At 36.2% G+C, this 25,415-nt stretch overlaps 3 protein-coding genes across 8 annotated transcripts in view; 2 read left to right on the top strand and 1 right to left on the bottom strand.

Moving 5' to 3' along the window:
* Window positions 1–1,933: 1,933 nt before the first annotated feature.
* Window positions 1,934–5,454, top strand: LOC110862292 (location of vulva defective 1). Its single transcript, XM_022111470.2, has 9 exons — window positions 1,934–2,095; window positions 2,185–2,269; window positions 2,372–2,475; window positions 2,781–2,917; window positions 2,981–3,177; window positions 3,925–4,046; window positions 4,154–4,510; window positions 4,832–4,922; window positions 5,030–5,454. Exons 1-9 carry the CDS (start codon window positions 2,035–2,037, stop codon window positions 5,343–5,345), a joined length of 1,470 nt encoding a protein of 489 aa, XP_021967162.1. The 5' UTR covers window positions 1,934–2,034; the 3' UTR covers window positions 5,346–5,454.
* A 799-nt stretch (window positions 5,455–6,253) lies between these two features.
* LOC110862301 (putative serine protease K12H4.7) lies at window positions 6,254–10,505 on the top strand. Its single transcript, XM_022111482.2, has 11 exons — window positions 6,254–6,541; window positions 6,835–7,019; window positions 7,098–7,197; window positions 7,504–7,636; window positions 7,724–7,907; window positions 8,840–9,089; window positions 9,358–9,434; window positions 9,520–9,539; window positions 9,615–9,711; window positions 9,777–9,967; window positions 10,116–10,505. The coding sequence occupies exons 1-11, from the start codon at window positions 6,317–6,319 to the stop codon at window positions 10,253–10,255; spliced, it is 1,602 nt and encodes a 533-aa protein (XP_021967174.1). The 5' UTR covers window positions 6,254–6,316; the 3' UTR covers window positions 10,256–10,505.
* Window positions 10,506–10,626: 121 nt separating this feature from the next.
* Window positions 10,627–25,415, bottom strand: part of LOC110862300 (multiple C2 and transmembrane domain-containing protein) — a 44,938-nt gene continuing 30,149 nt past the window's right edge. For 4 of the 6 annotated variants that reach the window (XM_035845431.1, XM_035845432.1, XM_035845435.1 and 1 more), the window contains 12 exons: window positions 19,913–20,260; window positions 18,542–18,684; window positions 18,215–18,409; window positions 17,987–18,135; window positions 17,220–17,559; window positions 16,651–16,794; window positions 16,104–16,370; window positions 15,885–16,030; window positions 15,377–15,506; window positions 15,084–15,292; window positions 14,728–14,935; window positions 10,627–13,282 (listed from right to left, as the gene is read on the bottom strand). In XM_035845431.1, coding sequence (XP_035701324.1) covers window positions 13,064–13,282; window positions 14,728–14,935; window positions 15,084–15,292; window positions 15,377–15,506; window positions 15,885–16,030; window positions 16,104–16,370; window positions 16,651–16,794; window positions 17,220–17,559; window positions 17,987–18,135; window positions 18,215–18,409; window positions 18,542–18,684; window positions 19,913–20,260 — 2,498 coding nt within the window. In that variant the 3' untranslated portion in view covers window positions 10,627–13,063. The remainder of the gene's footprint in view (window positions 13,283–14,727; window positions 14,936–15,083; window positions 15,293–15,376; window positions 15,507–15,884; window positions 16,031–16,103; window positions 16,371–16,650; window positions 16,795–17,219; window positions 17,560–17,986; window positions 18,136–18,214; window positions 18,410–18,541; window positions 18,685–19,912; window positions 20,261–25,415) is intronic. The other 2 variants (XM_035845433.1, XM_035845434.1) reach the window with 2 other exon arrangements.

Raw genomic sequence — 25,415 nt, 5'->3', positions numbered from 1 at the left:
CGTGACGTTATCGAATTTTCAATGTAGAAATTCTTAGAGGGATCAAATTCATGATCTTGTGGAAGGATTTTAATGCACGGACATCGATCGTCAATCGTACGAACGCATCTGCATGAATTTTGCATATCTTTTCGTAACTACAAATATAGATTTCTATTACTTTCTCAAAATTGTTCACAAAACTTGCGTGGGTTATCATTTTACAAATTTTGTCTTAAAAATTTCATAAGATTTCATAATATTTTCTTCTGAGGATCAGGTTTCTCCTTTGCAAAAAATGATGGTGTTTTCTCCTTATGGTAGAGACATTCAATTCAGAGTCATAATTTTTGCAATATGCATGAATTGCGTCCCAAAAATTGTAATACAAGTAATAATTGCAATTAAAATTGTTACGATTTCATGGAACAATTGTCCGAAGAAACTGGTCATAGTTTACTCGTAAATAACATTGCATGAAAATACATTTCATGGAAAATTAGTGAAAATCACATTTCATGAGGAAAATTCAACGAGTTTAGTAAATTGATTAAATTGGAATTTTAAATTTTTTCATGAGATTGAAACTGAATTTGTGTATCTATAATTTATGTACATTTGTTTCAATTTGAAGGAAAGGATTAGATTATACTTTAGGTGCCAACTATATTTCATAGGTATGTATACATTTCATGGAAAACTTTTTAAAAATTTGTGAAAATCATACAAAATTATAAAATTATGTATTTCTTGAATGGTAAAATCTATCGAAATCTGGGAAATCTCAATTGAAAAATTGAGAGTTTGTCACAATTTGAAGAAAATGAATTTGTGTAGCTGACACATCGAAAAGTGAAATTATGTAGTTTTACACTTTATTTGAAATTTTTTAAGATGGATTTTCTCATTTTGTTCCTGGATTTGTGATAATTTTTATCATTTTTGGACGGTCATTTTAATTTTAGTGTTGTTGATTTACTATTATATGCATTTGCACAAATGAATTTTATATTACTTGCATCAAAATTAAAATGCTATCATAAATTTTTGCGGCACGTTAGATATCATTTTGAAAAATTTTCACCACACAAATTTCTCAGGAACATGAAGTCCATTACATTTTTTTTAGCAGAATAAGATCAAACCCCATCAAGTGGGAAATACCTGACTTTATACATTTCTACAACATATCATGCTTTATAGTTCATAGTATTTTCATCGCATAATTGAACAATATAATTCAGTATGTTCCCAGTTGATGACAAAAAAAATTTCAAACGACTATTACTTGCAAAAAATACAAATTGTGACTTCAAAATTCCTCGAAATTTCACAGAAAATATACATTATCAATTAATATACATAATCCATTATAAATCAGTCAAAATTAAAATTCTTCCTGTCAATTTTGACACGATGAGCATAACTGATTGCTCACGAGAGTATTAATTGATTGATTTATCAGCCGCTGTAATTGATACGATTTGCGTCACGACGGACGAATTTACGTTTAACACTTGGTAATCCCATCCACCAGAGGTTTGGCAAAATTCATGCAAAAACGCACAAAGAAATGGAATTGTTCCATGCAAGTTAATGGGTTCATCGTTCAGGTTAAGATAACAACTTATCCACCCGAGTGACATGCGAATGATCAAGCTTTACACGGTTTAATGGAACAAATAATGCATGCAAATTTATTCATGACGCAATCGCAGTTTGTTTTGCTCTGCATGAAAAATATTTTGTGTGTCCAATCTAATTGTCATCAGTTTAGTGACCATTTTGCGAATGAAAAATTGCATTTTTTTTGCATAATAGTCATTCAAATGTGGAGAGCTTTGTTGAATTGATTGGGACGTTCGGTTATCCGATCGGTGAGAGGTTATCTGCATGTCATGTCCATATGATGGATTATGTAAACGAATGAATGTCAAGGAATTGTTGTATAACTAGGTGTGCGTGATCACTGTCGGGCTCACTTTTGTCGCGACGAGGAGATTATTGATTATTGGCAATTTTTTGCAAATTTTGATAGCTCCAAGAAAATTAAAAATGAATTCCATAACTGTGGCGTCCCTGGTACTACTCCTGGTCGGAGTTAGTGCTGGACAAAGTGAGTAAAATTTGGAAGAACAATTTGAAAATTGATTTGAAATACTTTCCAAATGCTGCAGAATTTTAAAATTTATTTTTAATGAATAGATTGTGGTTTTGAGGGACACGTTGGCCTTACGACGATTGAACTACCTCCCGTGGCAGAGGGTACGGGTACCAATGAGACAATTGGGTGGGTGAAGAAGGGACAATTAATAATTAATTATCACAATTGTTCAAATGTACGGAATTAATGTAATTACTTTTAAAAATTGTATGCCAATCTATTTTTTAGTACGTTCCAACTTTACGACACGACGTCTACGGCAACGGTGTCCAATGCGTTCAACAAGTACTTGGGGGCCTTACGGTACTCGAATGGCGTCTACGTTCTCTACGGTAAGTAAGAGGGCAATTTTGCTAAATGTATTACTTACCTAAATATTTATGACAATTAATTTAGCAATCTTTATAAATTTTTGCAAGTTGGTACATTTCATAACCGTTTAATGAATGATTCTTATAATATTATGCAATTTTATTTACGAAAATTTGAACAAGTACCTACTTTTGCTGGTATGATTCAGTGGTTTGTTCATATTAATTCATAATTGATATAGTAGCAATAAAATTCTCTGAATTTTTTATCAAAAATATTTCTCCCTGATATTTTTGCAAACATCTCTTTTCATGATTTTTTCCAGTAACGGACCTCTTTTCGAGTTTTGTGACTGTCGAAAGAGTCCAAGAAATCCGGAGGACGGTGAGTTTGACGTGCAGCGATTCTACAAATGTTCGAGTAACTTTTGTCATCCCAGTTCCAGACGTGAATAATCATGCTGTGAGTGATTTGCATAGTACAGTTTTTGCGAATTTTTTTGCACAATGAATTTCTTTTGTACAGCCAGCCTTTTCCCAAGACGAGTATGACGTCTCTGTCTTCCTTCCTCTGATCCCAAGCGGAGATTTCACCGTGGTCAAGACCGGCATCGTGGTTACCGATAAGGACGTGGAATTTGCAAATGCTGACGTTTTCATTACTTCAAGTTCACGACATTTTACTGTCCGCTCGACCCTTTTGGAAAGTCCGGCGTCGTTCGAGTAAGTAAAAAACAGTTCAGATTTTGGTCGAAAGTGCGCAAATAAAAATGGATATATCTTGTGGCCTGGGTGCGATAAGCATTTGTCATCGAGTTCGCAATTATTCGCAAGGTCATAATCTCGCCTAATCCATAATTCTAATTCATAATTCTTAGTTCAATTTGTATTCAAACACGATCGTAGCGATAAGCGCAGTATACAAATACGTCGACAACTATAAGGAGGAGATTGTGTCCAAAAATGGTGTAAATCGGATGAGAAATGGCAAAGTTATGGCGAAAAAAGGTTTGAGATTTGAGACAAGTTGTTGCGGTGCAGCAGTGAAAAGTGAGAATCTGCACGGCAATCGAACTCGTCAAATCGCTTCCCTCTCAAAATTTTCGTCTCAGAATTTTGAGATGGAAGCGATTTGACGAGGTCAATGGCCTTGCAGATTCTCACTTTTCGTCCAAAGTTGCAACCAAATTTCACTGCTGCACCGCAACAACTTGCCTCAAATCTCAAACCTTTTTTCGCCATAACTTATCCATTTCTCATCCGATTTTCCCCATTTTTGACACAATCTTCTCCTTAGAGTTGTCGACATGTTTTCATACTGCGCTTATCGCAGGTGTTTGATCATTTCGTATTCTTGCATTAAGATCCATATGCAACCTCTCTACGAAATGTCAGCTCGATATGACAATTTTGAAAAATCAGTCACCCCTCAAGATGATTTTCAAATTACCTTGTTTTGTCCTCATGCAGCTACCAAGTCGAGTTTCTAGTGGACAACAACCTCGAAGAAGGAATCTACACCGCACTTCTGACCGCGGATGATGGGACCCACATTTCCACCTCGACCGCCACCATTACGGTCCACCCACCAGGTACTTTTTCCCATCCATTTGTCCGTCCGTCTGTCTGTCTTCACGATAACTTTCGGACCATTTTTTTAAAATCTCGGACATCGACATTTAATTTTAAAATATTTCAGGCACGCCGGAACCTGAGCCCAGTGAACCTCCAACCACCCTCGAACCAGAAACGGATCCCCCAACCACTGCAGAACCTGAACCAACTACCGCCGAGCCAGAACCAACTACTGAAGAGCCAACTACGGAGGAACCAACTACAGAGGAACCAACTACCGAGGAGCCAACTACTGAAGAACCAACTACTACGCCCGAACCCGAACCAGAGACAACTACTGAAGAGATACCGGAAGTTGAGCCAACCCACGATCCAATTACTACGACAGAAGAACCAGAACCAACTACGGAAGAACCAACTACCGAGGAGCCAACTACCGAAGAACCAACTACTGAAGTACCAACAACGGTTGGTCCTTCTCGTAAGTTACAAACCTTGTTAGCATTTCATTTCGTAACAAAATTTCTGAATTTCAGTCCAAAATTTCAGTCCATAATTTCAACAAGCTGAATTTCATTCCAGATTTTTTTTACACATTCAAAAATTGTAGTTGAAGGAATATCCCAAGAACTTTCACTTTACTTTCACCCAGAAATTGTACCCACATTATTTTACAAAATCTTCATTTATTCCTACCTGATAATTATTTTTAGAATTTAAAAACATACCCTGGCCAAATTTTACAACTTTTTCGCAAAATTTTGTACTTTTTTAACCACGATTTCCCTAACTTTCTCCACAGAACCTTGCGGCATCGTTGGGATCGATTCTGACACCACTGTCACCCTCGCTGAACCCCTCCTCCCCACTTTACCCCCAAGCACTGAAGTTTGGTATGTTCATACATAAAAACATATATTTTTCAAAATTATGAATTTTTGCAAAGCCGTACTTTCCCAAAATTTCCTACCTTTTTAATTTAAAATTTTGTCGTCTTTAGGAGAGGATCTCTGTTCAACGTAAACTACACGACGGCGTCGTCCCACGCGCATAACAAGTACATCTCTGCGCTCCGATCGGGCACGAATTACTGGTTCCAGGTGACTGCAGAATACCCCAAATTTTTGGAGGAACAAGCCACCAACATTCTTCAGAGAAGGGTCAACTTCTACTGCAACGGGGGCGACGTGGTCCAGTACCAATTTGGGCTCGAGGTCTTCACCGGACCGGAAGTAGAACCGACCGATGCTGCGGCCCCGTTTGTGATTGCGGATGAACAAGTCAGCATCGTCCGAGGGGGACGACTCTTCTTGTAGGAAATTTATTTTATTATGATAATACTTATGATTTAATGTTTTTAGATGATTAAATTTTCGGAAATGTTGAAATAAAATTAAAATTTTAGACGTTTATTGCATTCAAAAATTTGACGAGGTTCAAAAAAGTAGTTTTTCTTTGTATGTTTTATTGTTTTCGGGAATTCAAAAACTTGCATCTTAATAAAAATCAATGGAAAGAATTAGTACACCTCAAACTTGAAAAAAGAATAAACCGAAATTATGGAAATTGCGAAATTGCAAAATTGGCAAGCATTGAAGTGAAAGCGAAATACCAAAGTAAAAAGTTTAACGTAAATTTAAAAAAAAGTGACTTGAAACCTTTCACCTGTTAATTATTTTTCAACCATTTTTTAGAGAAAAATTCATACATAAATTTTTTACTGATTTCATATACGTGTTTTTGTTGCAAAATTGGAATGCAAAATATAAATCAATACAACAAAATAATTTGAAATAAATATTTGGCGAATATTTATTGATAAATTTTTTTAATAGAAAAATGCCAGGAATTTCATACATTCACGTTGTTTTGTAAATATGTATTTACCTTAAAGATAAGTAATAACTTAGTCAAACCATGTTCGAAAATTTAAATTTTCGTAAATATGAAGTAGGTACATAGTTCCTCTAATTTTTCATAAATTGCATTGACTTAGAGACACCTGAGACGCCATTATTTAAAAGTATTAAGCTATCTAATTTTTCTAACGGCGTCGTCCCCTCACAAATTTACCGTCTTTTTATGTTTTACCCGTTACACGAATTTGGTTAAAAAATAACGGGATTATTCAATCCTTTTCGTCCAAAAATAAACCCAGTAAAAAAGGGTCGCCCAAAAAAGGTGCAATTATTTATGTGTCCTTTTTTCTCATTTACAGCTCAACTTGTCAACATTGAGAGTCTTTTAAAATATCCCGTTGTGAAAATATTTTTGAACTCGTGTCACAATGCATTGCAAAATTGCGCTAATCTCGGTGATAACAATTAGCCTCACCATTTCCTCCACTTCCGGAAATAGGGTTGTGATCATCGGAGGTAAATTATTCGGTGAGAGGAACGCCTCCACCCAAACGGCGTGGGAGGGGACGAAGGCGCCCAAAAACGCGGCCATTGAGCACCTCCTCCAGCCCGTGGATCATCAAAACCCGACCAAATTTCCGCTCTGGTCACAGGTATTTTAAATATTTGCGTAATTAGAAGTCAATAATTTGCATACACGAAGGTGCATCCCCTGATTTTAGTATTTATTCAGCCTTACTTTACAAAACTTGGATCTTTTCATAACCGGAAGTCATTTGCATAATTAATGTGTATACTACCCGGAAGTGCATTGCTTATTTTTGTGTACATTTAGCCTTACTTTCTCAAATTTGCTAACCACTCGGATCTCTTCATAACCGGAAGTCATTTGCATAATTAATTAATTTGGGTCACCGATTAATCCTTGATTTTCTCTTGAATTTAGCGTTACTTTACCAACTTTACGAAGTACTCGGAATCCGGGCCGATCCTAATTTTCATCGGGGGCGAGGCGGAGGCAGACCCGAGATTTTTGGCGTATGGCGAAATGGCCGAGAACGCCGTAGCGCTTAAAGCAGCGGCCACTTTCACGTTGGAGCATCGCTTTTACGGACAGAGTTGGCCTTTAAAGTGAGTCCTAGCTTATCATAAAATTGCACTTGGCTGATCCTGAAATTGTGCATGACTTGATTTTCGTAACAATTTTAGCGACTCGACTGTGACGTCGTTGCAATATCTCACGATGCCGCAAGCATTGGACGACTTGGCCAATTTTGTAACACACATCAAGACCAAGTACGATCTCGAGGTGAGCAGAATATTCATGATTTTTAGCACTTTTTCCATTTTATGAAAGGTTTCCGAACATATTACAACTCTGAAAACGTTTCGAGAAAATATTAAGTAAAATGCTTACATTTTGTAGACTTTCATGAAGAAATGCTTTTGAACAAGTGTCAAAAAGTAATAATTCATATTTTTAATACAATATTAATAAAACAATCAGTAGATTCTGGGCTTCCGAAACTTCTGAAAAAACTTGTGAAAATATTGAAATTTTTAAAATGTTTTTAAGTAACTATATGTGTATTTATAAGTTTCTGAAAATGTGTAGGAAAGCAAAGTCGTGGTTTACGGGGGATCCTATGCGGGTTCTCTGGCCGCGTATTTTCTCCAATTTTACCCTCAACTCGCTTCCGCCGGGGTCGCGTCATCAGCCCCGATTTGGTTTCATTTCGATTTTAAAGGTACATAAATCGGAAAACGGAAAATGGTCGTATTTTTTGAAATTGTTGATTTGCTCAGAAAATTGAAATTATTAACTTTTTGCCCAGAATACCTCGAACTGGCTGCAGCCTCGATAAAAGTAACGAATCCGAAGTGTTTGGATATTTTGGGGTCCGGCGTCCGGGCGCTGAATCGAATCATTCAGCAGAGCTCGTACCAGTGTGGATTCGTCCCCCTTTCGGGCGGAGGAAACCCCGCAAATCCATGCAACGTGGAATTGGGAACATTTCCGTAATTTTAATACTTTTTTTTCCAACTACTTATCGCCCCCCAAATTTTTTTTGTCATCTTGGAGTTTAAAGTTTATCCGAATTTTGAAGTTTTTTCATATACGGCGTCGAAATTATGAAAAAAATTGTAAATAATTAGAATAAGCTCGCTAACCTTTGCATATCTCGCAAAATTAGAACTTGCGAAATTTAAGAGATCCCACAAAACTTTTATTGGAAAAAGTTTCGTTGTTTCGCAAATTTACCCAGGAGCTGGGGATGTTTTGATTTCACAAGATTATTTCAGGAACGCATCCTCTCTTTAAAAATTGCAAATAATTCGTCGAAGCCAAATTAAAGCAGACTTTGTAAAATCATATTTTGCGAATCTTCTTACTAGACAAATTTTTGAGCTATTTAAATGGCAAACTTTTGGCTACAATTTTACTAAATTGGTTGTGATGCGAAATGAGACGTTTATTTGGCGTTGAAATTATGAGAACAAATATTTTTCAAACTTTATAAACTACGGATTGGTAAAGCATCTGTGAAAGAAGGATACAATTTTGAATAGAAATTTTCATACATTTTAGAAGAAATCATTGCGTGCTCGACAACTTTATCTTCAAAATTATAAAATTGTTATACGCCTCTTACAAAAATTTTATAAGAGGCGTCCAAGTATCGAAAAAAATTAAAAAAGATGAAATTTTGAAAATTTGGAATTTTTCATGGTAGAATATTTCTCGAACACTTATTCGCTGAAAAATTTCAATTCTTTTATCACGTTACAAAATTGTTAACTTGTATGCTTTGAAATTATGAAAAATTATTGTTTTGAAATAATTTGAAAATCTTAAATTAATAACAGCACGACAGCTTGACAAATTATGACGGAAAAATTTTACAATTATGACAAAATATTGGAATTTCTTACTAATTTTTCCCTCCAAGGTTATGCAGCCCTCTGGACGCGCACAAAACGGGGGACATTTACCAACTGAACAGCTACATTACGCAGTTTTTTATCTACATCGCCCAGTACAATAGCACGCTTCCGGAAACTTTCAATCTGGACGCGCTGTGCAATGCGACCCTCAGCTACAAGGAGATCGAGGGCTTAAGCGACTTTGAAGTCCTCGCAAAAATCATGACCTCGGCGACCCACGGATTGTACAATTCGCCATGTGTCGACCAACAAGTGGTGAGCGAATTTAGAACGAAACGTCCAAATTTTGACCAAAATTATTCATTTTTTCTTACATTTTTAAAACCAAATTTAAGCCCTCGAAACATTTTTTTCAGTGAAAAAGTCGTATTGAGTACCTAGTCGTAGTCGTGTATGATTATTTTATATGAAATTTTACATACCTAGTTTTAAAAAAATGTCAGGAATAGTTTTATGAAAACTAGAAAATTTCAAAATTTGTTATCAAGAAGGCAAACAATTTGGATTTTTTTATTCGTTACAGGAAAATTTCTGTGCGTTCATGTCCCAAACTGGGGCGGAGGATGAAGCCTCAAAGTATGGAGCACGACAATGGATGTGGCAAGTTTGGATATCAATTTCATATTTATATTTTGGAAATTTATAATTTGGAAGTTTAAAATTTGGAAATGAATTTTTATTTTAGGCAAGTTTGCAGTGATTTTGGTAATATGTAATTAAAAGTTTGAATACGTTTGCTAATCGATGGTATAAATTTGCATATTATTATGAATTTTTTAGCAACTTTTGCCTCCTCATCCGGACTACGCCATCCGTTCGGACAATACGTTCCAGCCTCGCATTATGTTGCTCAATGTGAATGTGTTTTTGGAAGTTTGTACGTTTACAAAAAAATTACGATAAAAATAATTTCAGAAATTTAAAGAGAAACATAATTTTCAGATTTACCGAGGCATTCATTCGTCTCCGGGTGGACCAGCATACTGCAAAATTCGGGAGTTATTCCACCCTTCGACGCCACGTGGTCTATTTGAACGGGAACACGGACCCCGTGGCTGGGCTGGGATATTCCAAGCGTGCACAATTTCAAGCGTCCTGGCCGAATGATAATAACGATTTGTTCATCGTTGAAAGTATGTACTTTTGATATTTTGGCAAAGATTTTTGCACAGAATTTATTTAAAACAGAATTTAGAACTAAAATTTTGTAATTTTTGCTGAAATAGAATTTTGAAAAGTTTGTTGTAGCAAAGTGTTCAAATTTTGGTACAATTTTTTTAGGAGGGTCTCACTGTGACGATTTATACGCGTATGACTCAACTCAAGATTCAGCGTCCCTGCAGCAAGCGAGAAATGGGACCCTGCAAATTTTGAAACGATGGCTAAACATGGCTAAATTAAAGCTTTTGTTATATTACTGATTGATTAGTTTGAGTGAAAAGTAGGAAACTTATTGGTGTTCAAATTTCTTCAAAAATATAAGTACACAAACATGCTAAACTTAAAATGCTTCAACACGAGTGGTTTTTTGTGTATGTGAATTTTGAACCCAGGTGATAATTTCATTCGGAAAAATTAATCATAACTTATTACTCAAAGACCATTTAGATGTCAAAATTTTGCATCGATCATGCAAAAATCATGCAAAAATAAAACTGTTGTTGTTTTTAATCCTTTATTCATGTGTCAACAGAAATCAATTCATTACAAATTGAAACTTATTTTCGTGGTAAAATATCGATATGATTTTTAAAAGAAATGGAGATTTCCTAACACTTTTTCTTTGATTTTCCACACGATTTTTTATGTATTTATTTTCCACACCGATAACAAACCAATAACAGCTCAACACTTATTAAATACACAACAATAACAATTATAGTTTTGTTTTGTAGTACAAAAACTAAAATCACAATAATTTCCAATCTTTTCCTTTCCACTTCTGTCGTTTCGTTAATATCATTTTGTAATTTGTAATTTGTATATAAATTTCTGTAAAATGAGTGAGAAACATTTCCATAAAAAAATTTATAGTTACACAAATGCAAAACAAGACGATATATAACTTGTTAAACATTCATTTTTACGAACTTTAATTAAAGCTCAAAGATTAAAAACCACGTGAACTCTTCTCGTGAATAATTAACAACATTTATAATCTAACTAATTACGTCAACATTTAGACTTTGATACGAAAATACAACAGTGCTCGGCATGAATTTACATAATGCATATCTAAATTGTCAATTAAATTCATTCAGCTTTGCTTTCTCTAGAAATATATTTAGTATAAATAAGTTAAGTTAACATAAGTTTCCAGATTTACATATTTAAAGGGACCCTCCGTCAAGGATGTGATTGTTTTTTTGGTGGTATCTTATCAGAGGTCAAAATTTTAAGAAAAGCGATCACACTCTGTACGCAGGGTCCATTTACATATACACACTTTAACAAATTGTCACCATTACATAATTGTCGTCATTGCATAATTGTCGCGGTTATGGTACGATAAGCATAATTTTCTTGGTAATTTCTTTTTGGAACGTGGCAAAAATCTCAAAAAGTTCTCTGTCTGTAGTTTTGTTGTACATAATTTTTTTTGTACACGAGATAAGACTTCACTTTGAATTAATTTACGATAACACTTTTTACATACATTTAATTATCATTTCCATGTTCAGTAAGATCTAATTGTTACAATTCTCAATATAAATTATCTTAATTTTTATAATTATGTAAGTACAGCGAGAGAAAGCAGGTACACAAATTTTTTAAAAGTTGCACTTTTTCCTATTTTACTTTGCAGAAAGAAAATAAAATAGGAATAATAATATGAAACAAGAAACGCAAATGGCTTTTAAGTATCACAAATTTTTAACCGGATTGAGATGGAAAGTCGAAATGTCGAAATGAAAAACTGATTAACTAACAGAATTTGTGCATAATACTTGGAATAATAATTAGTGAGACACACGGTTAGCATCTTAAGCTTATCTGAGATTGAAAGGACAATGAGTGAAACTACACACTTATCCTATTTTACCACGAATTTAGCTTTATCTTGGTATGTATAATTTCAGGATATGCAAAAGAGTAAAGTTTTTTAAATACATAATTAATAAATAATTTTTAAAAATTGGAAAAATATGGATTAAATTTGAATAATTATTCAGGAAAAATATGTGTAAAATTTGAACAATTCGCAAAAAAAATTGAGGAAATGTTTAAGCATGGCTGAAAAATTTGATATTTTTTATACATTCATTTTTCTCGGTGTAAAATGATATGCTTGATTTCAAGGGTAACTCATTTAATTAATTGATAACCACATAAAATTGGATAAGAATACGTGGTAACTCTAGTTATCATTTTGATAAGGAGACGAACAACATGTAAATATGTAAATGCGCATGCATAGCAATTTTATGTACATTTGCTAATGCTTCTTAAAAGGTAATAGTACGAACGAACTACTAGCATGCAATCTGCTCAGTTTTAATTAGATTTAATTAATTAATTAATTAATTAATCTTTCTAAAAGATAACACATTTTAATTCAGACTTTGTTTTTTGATAAAATCACGACTGGTAATAAATACTCTTGACTTATTTACATTTATAATAATTAATTGTAATAATTCCTATAGTTTAATGCCTAATTAATTTATTTATAAAAATTAAGTTACCCAATTAATTTTAAAGATGAAATTTTTGGAGTGGTAGAATTACCTGACTATAATTTACACACATAATTAAATAATAAGTCTTATTCGATAAGCATTTCCTGAAGATAATTTCCACCAATTTTAATTAATTGTAATACTTGATTAATTATTCGGCTCGGATAATTGAATCAATGTTTGTTAAATACATTAAATACTTAATTAATTAATTAATTAATTACGAGAGATTTCCAGGAATATGAGACATTTAGAGATTGACACAGGTAATTAATTAATGATTGAAATTTCGGAATATCTTAGTAATTTTTCAAAATTTTATCATATAATTGTTTTAAATATTGACTAGATTATTTAAATTTTAATAATTTCTTATCCACACTTTTTTCGAAAATTTATCAAACATTTAAATTATTGATTGAAATTGGATTAAATTTTAATAATTTCTTCATCACTTTGGTTGATTGATTTCATTCAAGTTTAATAATTTCATTTTTCGAAAGCTTATCAAATTTTCTGAATAAAAATTTGAATAATTTCGAAAATCCATTACCAAAACTTGAACTTTTTCTTGGGTTCTTTGCCAATGGAGCCGGAAGAACTTCCTCCACCGGCGTCGCCACTGTCGCCGCGGATCACGCTTTTCGACGTCGACTTGGACCCTGACCCCGTCGCGCCGGGAGGACTTTTACTCCGCTCTCCCGCCGAGCTCGGTTTGGCTGAGCGGCTCGGCGAAGTCGACGCGGGGTTGAGGGGACGATAGTAAATCTGCGAAGGATATCAGCTTATCGAGATGACCTTAATCTTATCTATGTTGCGGTGGCTTCGTAGACAGGCGTGTTATCATTGGTTTGGTATGTCCGTAGAAATTTTTTGGTTATAAATCAGCCCCAAACCTTATGATTATTTTTCAAAAACTTAATTAACTCGGTAGCTCTGCTCGTTTAAAGGTTAAAGTTTCCCGATTTTAACCCGAGTCAGGGCTTATGGAACCGTTATGTCCGTCTGTCCGGCACGATAGAACCAAAAAAGGTTGAACCGATTGACTCGAAATTTTTCCCATATTGGGCAAAGTTAGGAAACGAGTTCGAAGATGGGCGAAACCGGTCAAGTGGTTGACCCGTGGGGGTCATCGGAGTGGGTGGGGATGTAGAATTATGCCCCCAAAACTTCAAAATTATCGTAGAAAGCTGAAATTTCGTAGAGAGATTGCTAGTGGGCCTTATAATGCAAGAATACGAAATGATAAAACACGGTCGTGGCGATAAGCGCAGTATGAAAACATGTCGATAACTCTAGGGAGAAGATTGTGTTCAAAATGGTGAAAATCGGACGAGAAATGGATAAGTTATGGCGAAAATAAGAGTTGAGAGTTGTTGCGGTGCAGCAGTGAAATTTGGTTGCAACTTTGGACGAAAAGTGAGAATCTGCAAGGCCATTGACCTCGTCAAATCGCTTCCATCTCAAAATTCTGAGACGGAAATTTTGAGAGGGAAGCGATTTGACGAGTTCGATTGCCGTGCAGATTCTCACTTTTCGTCCAAAGTTGCAACCAAATTTCACTGCTGCACCGCAACAACTTGTCTCAAATCTCAAACCTTTTTTCGCCATGACTTATATTTCTTATCCGATTTTCACAATTTTTGGACACAATCTCTTCCTTAGAGTTATCGACATGTGTGTATACTGCGCTTATCGCCACGACCGTGTTTTATCATTTCGTATTCTTCCATTAAGCAACCGTAAGCTACCTCTTCACCAAATTTCACCTCGATTGGATGATTTTGAAAAATCAGTATGGTTGATCACCCCATGGGGTCCCTCAAGATGAAAATTCTTCCAACTTGAATTCATTTTTTTTCTATGATAAGCCATTATCAACCTCGAGCTAATTAGAGTCTGCACTGAGACTGTAGGTTTTTCTATCATCTCAATAAAATTTTGACCTTCAATAACTTCTGAACGGGCAGAGCTACCGAGTTCATTTTATTTTTGAAATAATCCCAATTTTTGGGTGGATTTTTACTAAATCAAATCTCAGGGGATACATTTCTCAAACCGATGATAACCTGTTAAATGCTGGATAATCCTCATTTTTAGGTTCATTTGAAGCAAATGATCTCAACGCAACTATTAAATTACAAATGTTAGAAAGTCTCCACGAATCCACCGCATGGAAGATTAATATGCAAATGATGTATGCATGCACGTACCAACTGCAAATTGTCTGGGACACGAAGGACAATGTTGTACAGCTCATTCGTTGGGACCGCGTTTGGCCGGAGGATTGGCTTAAAGAATTTGTGGAATCCGTACGCCATGGCTAAATACCGGACCGGGACGAAGTACAGGATCACCGTGCCCAGGATAAGCGCCACCACGACGAGCCACGTGATGAAGGGGATTTTCATGCGAAAAGTGCTGCAAGGGAAAATTAATGATAAGCGATGGGCAAAACATTTTGTCCAAAGTTTAGACTATTTTGAACCCTGTGAGCAAAACACTGTATTTTCGACACAGTAATTTTCCCAGCCCTAGAATGATCACAAATTAATGCTTATCATCTTACTTTTTCGCGGATTCAAACGTGGATGCAATATCGCCCAAGACATTCTGCAAGGTTTGCGTCGCTTCCTGCACGGCTTGCAGTTTTTGTCGTAAGCTTAACTTTTTGACTTGGTCGTCCTCATCTTTGTCGTCGTCATCGTCGTCGAGGATGTTTTCGTCGACGGAGACGAGATCTTCGTCATGCAGGGGGCGTCCGAGGACGGAGCCGAGCTGGGGGGAAAACGGGGATTTTTATTGAGCACGGGAATTTATCTCGAGATAGATTTCTGAAAGTAAATGACTTAAATGACTTACAAACCACTGTCGAAACATGAAGAGGAGGACGAACAAGGGGAGCATGCAGGGTTGGAAGGTGTAACAGATCACTTGGTACGTCACGAGGGCTATGACGCTCCGCACGGGCGACTCCCAGTCCAAACAGCTCCTTTAAAAAGTAAGCAAAAGTAAGCGAGTTAGGCCAGAATTTTGATAAGATAAGTGAAATTTTGATAACTTTGGGAAACATTTTGCAATTTTAATTGAAGTGTTTATAATTTAAACAAAGGTTTGATAAATTGAGTGAAATTTTGATGATTGGGGGAAAATTTTGATATTTTAAATGGAATTTTGATAACTTTGGTAAAGGTTTAGGTACAACTTTAACGATTCAAGGGAAATTTTATACTTTTCATGAAAATTTAGCTATTTAATTTGATTATAATAAAATTAGCGATAAAATTAATTAGGGTCGAAATTTTGATAATGGGTGTGAAAATTTGACAATTGAAAGGAGAAATTTGTAAATGAGATAAAACAGTCTCACTCTAAATACTGGATAATGTCATAAATCCCGATCCCAATTCTTTTAAGACGATCAATATTGAGGAGGAAAGTTTCCCTGCGGAAACCTTGATTAGCAACGAGTAATTTGGCCTCGGGTGGATCCAGGACACGAACCGCGGCTCGTAGCTGTTATTTATTCATTCATTCATTCATTTAGTCAAAATTGGTTCGGAAATTTATAGTAAAATTTCCGCCTTACCGGATTCCAGTGGACGCTGAGTTCGAGCAAAATCTTTGGGCAGTTTCCAGCCGCTAGTCTGAGAAGTTTGCGATCTTTGAGCAAATGCCATTTTTTCTCGCCATTCTTGATTTCCCAGAGTGGGAGGGAAAGTCGGCCGAGGAATTCCTGCTTGTGGTTTTTGTCCTCGTCGAACACGGTGAGGTCCAAAATTGAGGTGAAATCCTTCACTGCGAAGGTGAAAATCTTGTTCCAGATCGGGTTCAAGGTTCGGTACTCAGTTTGGGTCTGAAAAGAGGGGAAAGTTAAGAGAAAGTTGTTCGGAAATATAAATCTTGTAGGTTCCAAACTCATTTTCAGCCTGGAAATATATGTGCGGAAAAATTAAGAGAAAGATCGTCAGAAATATAAATCTTTGTACTCATTTTGAGTCTGGAAATAGTGGAAAGTGAAGAGAAAGTTGGTCAGAAATATAAATTTTGCACTTGATTTGACGTTTACGGTTCGAAAAAAAATGCATAGGAAATGTTTCCCAGAAATTTAAAAGTTGATATTTATTCCTTCTTACCTGTAGGCGAGCATTGACCAGCTCAAGGACTACGAATGGGTCTGATTTGCCCCCAATGTCCAACGCAGCGAGGCCTTGGGCTTCAAAAACTTTAACGGTCAAGGTCCCCACGTCACTGAACGAGTTGAGCGAGTTGGTCAACGACTACGGAGCAAATCAGAGTGAGAAAAGCGATATTGTTATTTCGGTATGAAAATGGACATAGTGAAATCAGCAGAAACTCGGAATTTTCGGATTTGGGTACATGCTCGGGAATATCCCGTTCAGAATTCGTAAAGAAAGCGCCACCAAATTCATTAAGAATCCGAATTTTCTACGAATTTGACGACACTTCATTCAGAAATCGTAGACATTTTTTTACATAATTTGAGACATTTTTTGGCACATTTTAGAATGGCATGTCTTCAAATTCTTTATGAATTTTGCGACATTTCTAGAAAATTCTCTACAAATTCTGAACGAAATGTTCCCATAAATGTGCCAAAATTCGTAATGAATCAGAAAACATTTCTTTGCCCATTTTAGAAAATTTCTGCTGCTATTGAATGAGTTATCATTATTTTGCTCACATATTTGGCCCTCAACTTGACATCCTGCTCAGGGGAGGGCGTGTGGTTGATGAGATCTGAGATGGAGTCGACCCCATGCGTTCCCGAGACGGTGAGGAGGAGGAAGACTTGACCGTTCCCCTCCTGCAACTTGAGCTCCTTCTGGTGCGTCCTCTCCTTCTCGAGGAGGCCGATGTCGATGGCCACGCGGCCGATGTAGTCCTTGCTGAAGGCCTCGTCAAACAGCTGCAAGTCCAGGATTTGAGGCTGGCCTTCGTACAAGTAAAAGTCAAACTGTTCCAACCACTTGGGATTCGTGGTACGGGAAACGGTACGCGTTTTGTATTTCTGCGTGCCCAGCCTGCAAAAAAAGGGGATGCGAGAGGAATTATCTAATTACTTACAATTGTTAATTGTTAGTGAGTGGCCAGGATGTCGAAAAGCTTTTTAACACGTGTTCTCAGTTTGTGAAATATTTTCGTCCAGATTTTTTTGTTAGAAATCCACTAAAAAATTAGAATTATTTCAAAATTTATCCGGTATAGCTCTGCCATTCAAAAAATACTGTAGGCCAAAATTCTTCATAATCCCAATTTTTTATACCAGCTCAATCAAATTTTGCCCTTCAATAACTTTTGAACGGGCAGAGCTAACGAGTTCATTTTATTTTTGAAATAATCCTAACTTTTTTTTGTGGATTCTTTAATCGATAAATTTCAACTGATATATTTCCTAAACTGGGAACACATTAAAAAGCTAGATTAATAGTGGTCAATTAGTGTCCCTACCGGAATTTGACGTAGGAATCCATCACATAATTGTCCGGACCGGGGGACAAGTTTTTCGCCTCGATGATAAGGACGGTTAACACAGAAGACCAGACTTGAGATTTGGCACGTTTCTGCGTATCGATAAATCGCCCGTCGCCGCTCATCCACTAGTTTTTATACAAAAAAAAACAAAAGGAAATTTTACAATTTCATTTTTTCTGGAGAATTTTTTATTTGGGATTTTACAATCTCTTTTTCTTCTAGGGTTCTAGGAACGAGGGTGAGACTCATGACGATTTCTCCCATGTACTCCGTCCCGGGGGTGTTCGTTTCTGTGAGGATGAGGGAATATTCGGCCTGCTTGTTGAGCGGGAGGCGGCCCGGGTCGATGGAGGTCATCCCCATAAAGTCGTCCGATAAGCCCCAGTCGTAGTCGAAGACCTGGCAGACAAGGTGTCCAAGTTATTTGACACGTGCAAATTGGAGAGGTGTTTGACGCGTGTGAAATTTCAGAGATATGTATTTTACGTGTGAAATTTGGGAGTAATTTGACACGTGTGGTGGTGAATTTACCTTGAAAATGACGTGCTGGTTGATATCGACGATGGGGAGGATGAAGATTTCATCCCAGGTCGGGTTGAGGTCACGATTTATCGTTTTACTCTTGTACAACAGCTTATCCCCAACTTTCACTTTCACGTACGGATCACTGCTCCCTGCAAAGTGCCACCAAAAACACCTTTAAAATCCTGCATAAATTCATACACGGCTCATTTTCTAGCAACATTAATAACACAGAAACATAGCATAAACCATAAAATCCCATAAATTCATCTAAATATTCTCATTTCCCATTAAAATTCCCAGGTATCAAAATCTGCCACATTTCGCCAATTTGTATCACCCAAAATCAGAAATCCGTCATGAAACAGGCGAAATAAATAGTTCTTAATGTACGCATCTACATATATACTTTCCTCCCAAAACGAGCAACACTTATAACCAGAAACATGTCATGAAATCCGTCATGAAACCATAAAATTCTACGAGCACAATCTGCATCAATTCTCCTCGTAGCGAAACAAACGAGGCACTCTTATTCTGCTGCGAAGAGAGACACGCGTCATTAAATTCCACCAACTTTGATCCAGTTTTATGATTATTATTGTTATCGTCTCCCACTATCTTTGCCATCAACAAAACCCATCACACTGCACACTGCGGTTCCTGGAAGTGCGGTGGTGGAGGACGTGACTATATGTACGGACCGATTCATGTCATCAATCTCGTAACTTTGTGTTATTGTTACGTAAGAGCGCATCACATGAAAGCAAAGATCCACACGAACCCGACACGACAAGTGCATTAAGAACTTCCCCATTAACCAATTGCTTTCCTTCCACCGTCTCTAAAAACCCAGAGTGCAGGCCTTCCTTAGCCCGAGTCAGGTTGCTATTAATTATTAAGGTGAGTTTGGTACATGATCACTACAACTTGTAATAAGGTGTATGAAACTCTATTAAGCCAAGACTTTCCCCGTCTGTCTGACAGCAAGATGACTGACCCCAGGGGGAGGGTTCTATCAATTTTTTTTAGCGTCAATCGGACCACCCCCCTCGAGGTCAGGGGATGTGGTCACATATTTTGGGGGTGTTACTTGTTTCACCCGATTCCTACGTTTAGTTTGCTCTGGTTTATTTGATTTTTCCACAGATTTTGCTAATCTTCGAACATTCACGTTCCTAATTTTGTATGTTCTCCTTGTGTGTAAAAGTCAAGTTTTACGAGCAGAAGCGATGGACAGACAGACAGACAACCTCGACGAGTACATAAGCCCTGACTACCCGGGCTAAAAAGTAAGTGGCGAAATGGGTGCATTTTTCCCTCCAGGAGGTGGCGAACTTTCGCTTAAGGAGGATAATTACGTAAGAAGAAGGTCATTACCGCAGGCATCTCTGGCGACGAGGCTGCGACCGTGGTGCAGGTGGACCATGAGGGTGTGGAAGTGGTGCTGACTAGGGGCCATGGTCTCGGTCGTGGTGGTCGTGGCGTTGGCGGCGGTGGTGGCGGCACTGGAGGGTGTGGCCTTAGAGGAGGGAGTGGTGGTGGTGGTGGTGGCGGTGGTCGAGGTGGCGGTGGCGGGGGCCTGAGAAGGAGAAGGAAAATTCATGAAGGGGACAGCATCTCCCCCCGCGAGGGATGAGAAGGAGGAGGAAGTAGAAGAACTGCTCACGTTCAACGAGTCCAGAGGAAGGCTCCCACTTTCGCCCAGAGACAGAGTCCCATAACTTCCTGAAAACGATAAAAAATGGGGAAAATGAGAAATTTTTCAACTTAAATGAATTGAGAATTTTGTGAGTGGCATGTTTTTCAGGAATTTTTTTAGTTATGTATACATTTTACGTCGATTTAAGGATTTCTGCAGGGTTAATTATATAAATATCTCGAATAGGTTAAAATTTGGAAACCTTGGCCCGAGGTACATACTGCAGATCTTATAAATACGATGCCACATTTCGCACTTGGATGTTTCAAGACCAAGACACGAACAAATTTAGTAATTTCAAGAAATTACAAATTTTTGTGAAAAATTTTGACGCCGATTAATCAAAATTTTTAGAAATGAGATATAATGTGAAAGTAGATTAATTGTTTGTGAGAGCGGTCAGTAAAAAATAAAAAAGAAACTAATCAGAATTTACCCCTCCGACATTTCTTGATCCTGTCCAATATTCCGTGCCTCTTAATTTTATATATCCCACTGGAAACTAGACTAAAGATATTTCTGAAACTGGGCAAGTCCGCCGTTTTGCTGGTTTGATGTAGAAATTTATTTATCCCTCAGAAACTTATTTGATCAAGTCGAACTCCGTAAATAAAATTGTCACCTTTTTACTAAACAAGCCCTTTTAAATTAGATCTGGGATTTATCAAATGCTTCAGTTTTATGATTTTCATTCCCACGATATTTTTTACGAGAAATTTATCACTAAAGCTTTAAAGAGTCTCTTTAAACCCTACACGTGATCCTTAATAGTTTTGTTATTTGATTAAATCGAACCCTGCACATAAAATTTTTGTCTTTTTACACTGCAAAATCATTAAAATTAGATGTTGAAATCTCAAACTTTACACGAGAAATTTCAAATTTCTCACTAAAACTTTTACGAGCTACAAGCACACTAGTTAGTTAGTTAGTGAGTTAAAAAAAGTGTCTCTTTAAGCCCAACGTGAACACATGTGTTTCGCAGATATCCAGCCAAGCAATGGAACTCCAAGCCAAGAAGAGTGTGTACAAGTCAGACAAGTTTTTAACCCATGGCAAAAAATAACAAGTGGTCTGGTGGCTCATACCGACTCTTATCCGAAAACATGAGCACGAATATGTTCCAACAGAACAAAGCCAACCATTACGTAATGTAATGTAATGTGGCTATAGACTGATAAGTTTTTTGCCATGCCTGTTCACACATTAAGCCACAAATAAATGTGGATACACGTAAATTAACTCTTTGCCACCGCGATTACAATAAAATTCTATGTATGTAAGCTATTAGGATACAACGGGTCTATTATGTTTGCTTGATGGCGTGTGCATCTATGTACGTACTGTTTTTGGCAGGATTGTGTATTAAGAATTAGAAAAAAGAAGGATTGTTTTAACGGAAAGATGGATAATTTTGGCAATCGAGAGAGAGATTGAATGGGAAAGATTATAATCATGCGGCGGTTACGTGTTTATGAAAAAATGAGGAAATTTGTATTTAATGGTTACAAAGGGTTTAATTTTTGGGGATTTTTTCCAAATAATTTTTTAGTTGATAGCGTGTTTTTGGCAGGCTAATGTGTTAAGAATTTGAAAAAAAGATTGTTTTCACACTGTATTTTATGTATGTTTTAACAATTTTTATCATGCAAATGTTAGAGAAATATGGACGAAATATTTTTAAAAAAAATGACAATCCAGGAATTGTTAAATAAAAAATATATTTAGCTACTTTTTAACTTCAAGTACCAAATTTCCAGGAACTTCAACATCACCTTAGACCTTAACCTAATTTTTGAGTATGCAATATTCGTAAAACTGACAAATGGCGTGGAATAATTACATTTATTTTTCCTAAGTTTCATGAGTGAGTTCGATAACTATTTTTGTAGTTAAATTTTTAAACACATTTTTGTTTGTTGAAATATTGGCGTATTTCTAAATAGCCCAAGTCAAGACTTATGGAATCGTCATGTCTATCCGTCCTTTCAGATACGACCGAACCGAACTGATCAAAATTTGCACTGATGTATATTAGGCAAAGTTGGAAGTAAAACAAAGTAATAAAACTTTGGAGTGTAACATACGTAACTCTGACTTGGTTGAAAGTTACATAAATATGTAGCTGGCCTTCCGTTTTTTCTCATATTATCAGCAAACTCTAGAGTATTACACCTGTTATGTAAGACTCAATTTTTTGGCTTATTTTCTTAAAAATACTGAAAAAATTCAAGAAAGCTCAATCACACTTTTATCATACTTTTACTCGCGATTATACGGTTTCATGAATATTAATGGACACACATTTGGCTGTACTTGAGCGTATTAAAATAAACCGAGTTTACAGTTTTTATTAGATCCGACGTGATTGTTTTTACCGTTACTGATTTCCTAGTGGCTATCACCTTAATAACTTCAACTTCCGATATTATTAAGCCTTGATTTAGCTCTAGTCGAGCCTATCTGTCATTCCGACACTACTATTGGACGATTTTTTAAAACCCTCTCCAGAAGAAAATTGATTTGCAAAATATGAATTTTCGCTTTAAAATGAGTGCAAACTTCTTAACTGTAGAAAAAAATCAGTGTAATTACTAAAAGTCGTTTGTAGATTTAGCGTAAGTATATTTTATATTTTCGGTAGGAACAGATTGGTCTGGCAAAGTTGGCTCCGATTCGTTATTATTGCGAAATTGGAAAGAAATATTCTTTAATATCACATTTTTTCGAAATGAATGCGATATTGGAACTTGCAAAGCTTATGTTTTTGAAAATGAAGCTTTACATATTCGGTTCAGGTAACCGAAATGTTTTCTTTGATATCGTTTCATTAGGAGACTCGTCATCCTGTAACCCAAAAATATTTACCACTTACATGTTTACCTAATTCTCACTTTCATCTCCTCGAAAAATGTGAGCTCTTTGATTCCTTACATAATCCGATTACGTCAAAAAGCTCATTGTATTCATGAGGATCACGTTGCAAACAAACTTGCAAAAATATGTGAAAAAACATGTTCGAACGTAACGTCAAATGAGCTGTAAATCAAGAATATCTCCAATTTGTAAAAAAAACCGTATGCAAAAATTTCAGGGAGATATTGAGTTATATTTTTCCTATGTATCAAAAAAGGTCACCGTCGTAATGAACATTACCTACCAAGTTACATACCAATCTATACGAATTTTGCAAAAATGCATGGAAAAAACTTGTATGCAAAATTCCCATGAAAATATAGAGCTCATAAAAAATAAAGAAACAAACAGATACATAAAACGATCCATTAACATGTTTTTGCTCCTCCTGTCTCAAGGGAAATTATGTCTCGTTTACCTTTCTGAAATAAAACAGAGTTATCTTTGTAATGAATTTAGACGGAATTTTGCACCGGGAATTTTATGGGACGTGAAATTCAGTCAATTTGACTCCATCCACTCATAACTCGTGCCCTTGCCGTCAAAGGGAAATTTTTAGAGAAAGTTTGAAGTTGGTAATTAACCAAAGGAAGAAGCCTGCTTTTCGTCAGAATGTGGAAACTGGGACAGATTGAGGAGCGGAGATTAATTATTCGTCCTCTTGTGCGTTTCTTTGTTCTCCTTAAGTAATTAAAGACAAGAGGAGCACCTTTTGTGTCCAGGAGAAAGGACATAAAAGCAGTAAAACGCATACGTTTTCTTTGCAAATAATGGAGAGAAAGTCCTTCACTTTTATAAATTTGTATAGTTACTAAGATGCCGCATAAAAAGGGGAGAGCTCATTGAATTTAAATGCATTTCAGGTTTTGTGAAAATTTACGGATGAGAAACCCGAATTTTAGTTCGTTTTCTTTCTTTCAGTCATAAAATTCCTTTCCGGAAAAAACAATTGTCTAACAAAGTACGCTATGTTCTATTATAAATAAACAGCTGTTTGCGTTTTTTCTTATCTAGAGATACGAAAAGTTGATGCAAGTAATAAGCACGCATTTCTCTTGATGAGGAGAAAGTTATCATATTTATGACACAAGCGACGCTTAAACTTTCACCCACCCAAATAATCGAAACTACTACAAAAACAACATTAAATTGAGATAATCTGTGGATTTTCAAACAAAATATGCTCTGTTGTCTTGTAAGTACACAAATTTCGGTAACAACAAAATGTTAACGTATGTACTCAAGTGATTCGTACTTTGAGGAGAAAGTTGTTGCATTTATAGCACACGCGACCCTTGAACTTTCACCCACTCAACAATAGAAACAAACAAAAAACGTATTAAATTGAGATAATCTGTCCTCCTACACCTCAACTTTCTCCAATTTCTTACAAATCCAGATGGATCACTTAAAGGCTCAATTTTCCGGCCAAGAAGGCATTTCTATCCATCCATCTAATTTTCCGACCATGGAGGAGAGATCCTCCAAAAAACAAGCCCCACCCACTCAGAAACGAATTAAATCACCCACCCACACGGATCACTAACAGACAGAGGCCGGATATGCATTTATTTTCAACTTTTTTCTTCATTTGATGACGACTGACGCTAAAACTTTGTTGATGTATAACTCGCATAGATCACAAAAATTTAGAAATATTTTTTGCGATATTGTTAAATATTCCCAGGTTTTTAATGTCAAGATTTCCGCCATTATTTTAAAAATATGTAAATATTTTATATATATTTTCAAAAATACATAAATTTTGTAAATATTTCAGCCATATGAGACCAAATTATTTTGTTCAAACAAATTCGACCACAAAAATATTTAATAAAAAATGAAAATTTTGTGAAAATTCTTATTTTCTTCGCACATATTTCATAAATATTTCGTCGCTGCTTTTTCGCAAAGATATAACACATTTTTATTTCACCTATTTTTCGCAAATACATATCCGCCCTCTGCCCGCAGTCCAAAACACAATGTGAACCAGGACGATCAAATTGACGCAATAAAATGTTCTAGCATACAAAAAATTCTGCACCAAGATAAAAAAAATGCGGCCTTTCGTTACCCTCAATGGTGGAATCCTCATTGCTTTCACCGCAAATATTTTTTTCATCCCGCACTTGATCCCATCCAACAAGACTACATCTCTTAGACTGGTGATGGCCATGAAATACATGACCACGATGATGATCATCGTGGATCTCATCATCATCACGATTGCCATGATCACATCCAAATTCCGCCATGTTTGCT

This window comes from Folsomia candida, unplaced genomic scaffold (assembly GCF_002217175.1).
Source record: "Folsomia candida strain VU population unplaced genomic scaffold, ASM221717v1 Fcan01_Sc054, whole genome shotgun sequence".
NCBI classification, from domain to species: domain Eukaryota; kingdom Metazoa; phylum Arthropoda; class Collembola; order Entomobryomorpha; family Isotomidae; genus Folsomia; species Folsomia candida.
The sequence above is the reverse complement of the archived record's forward strand: the minus strand, read 5'-3'. Positions and strand labels throughout refer to the sequence as shown.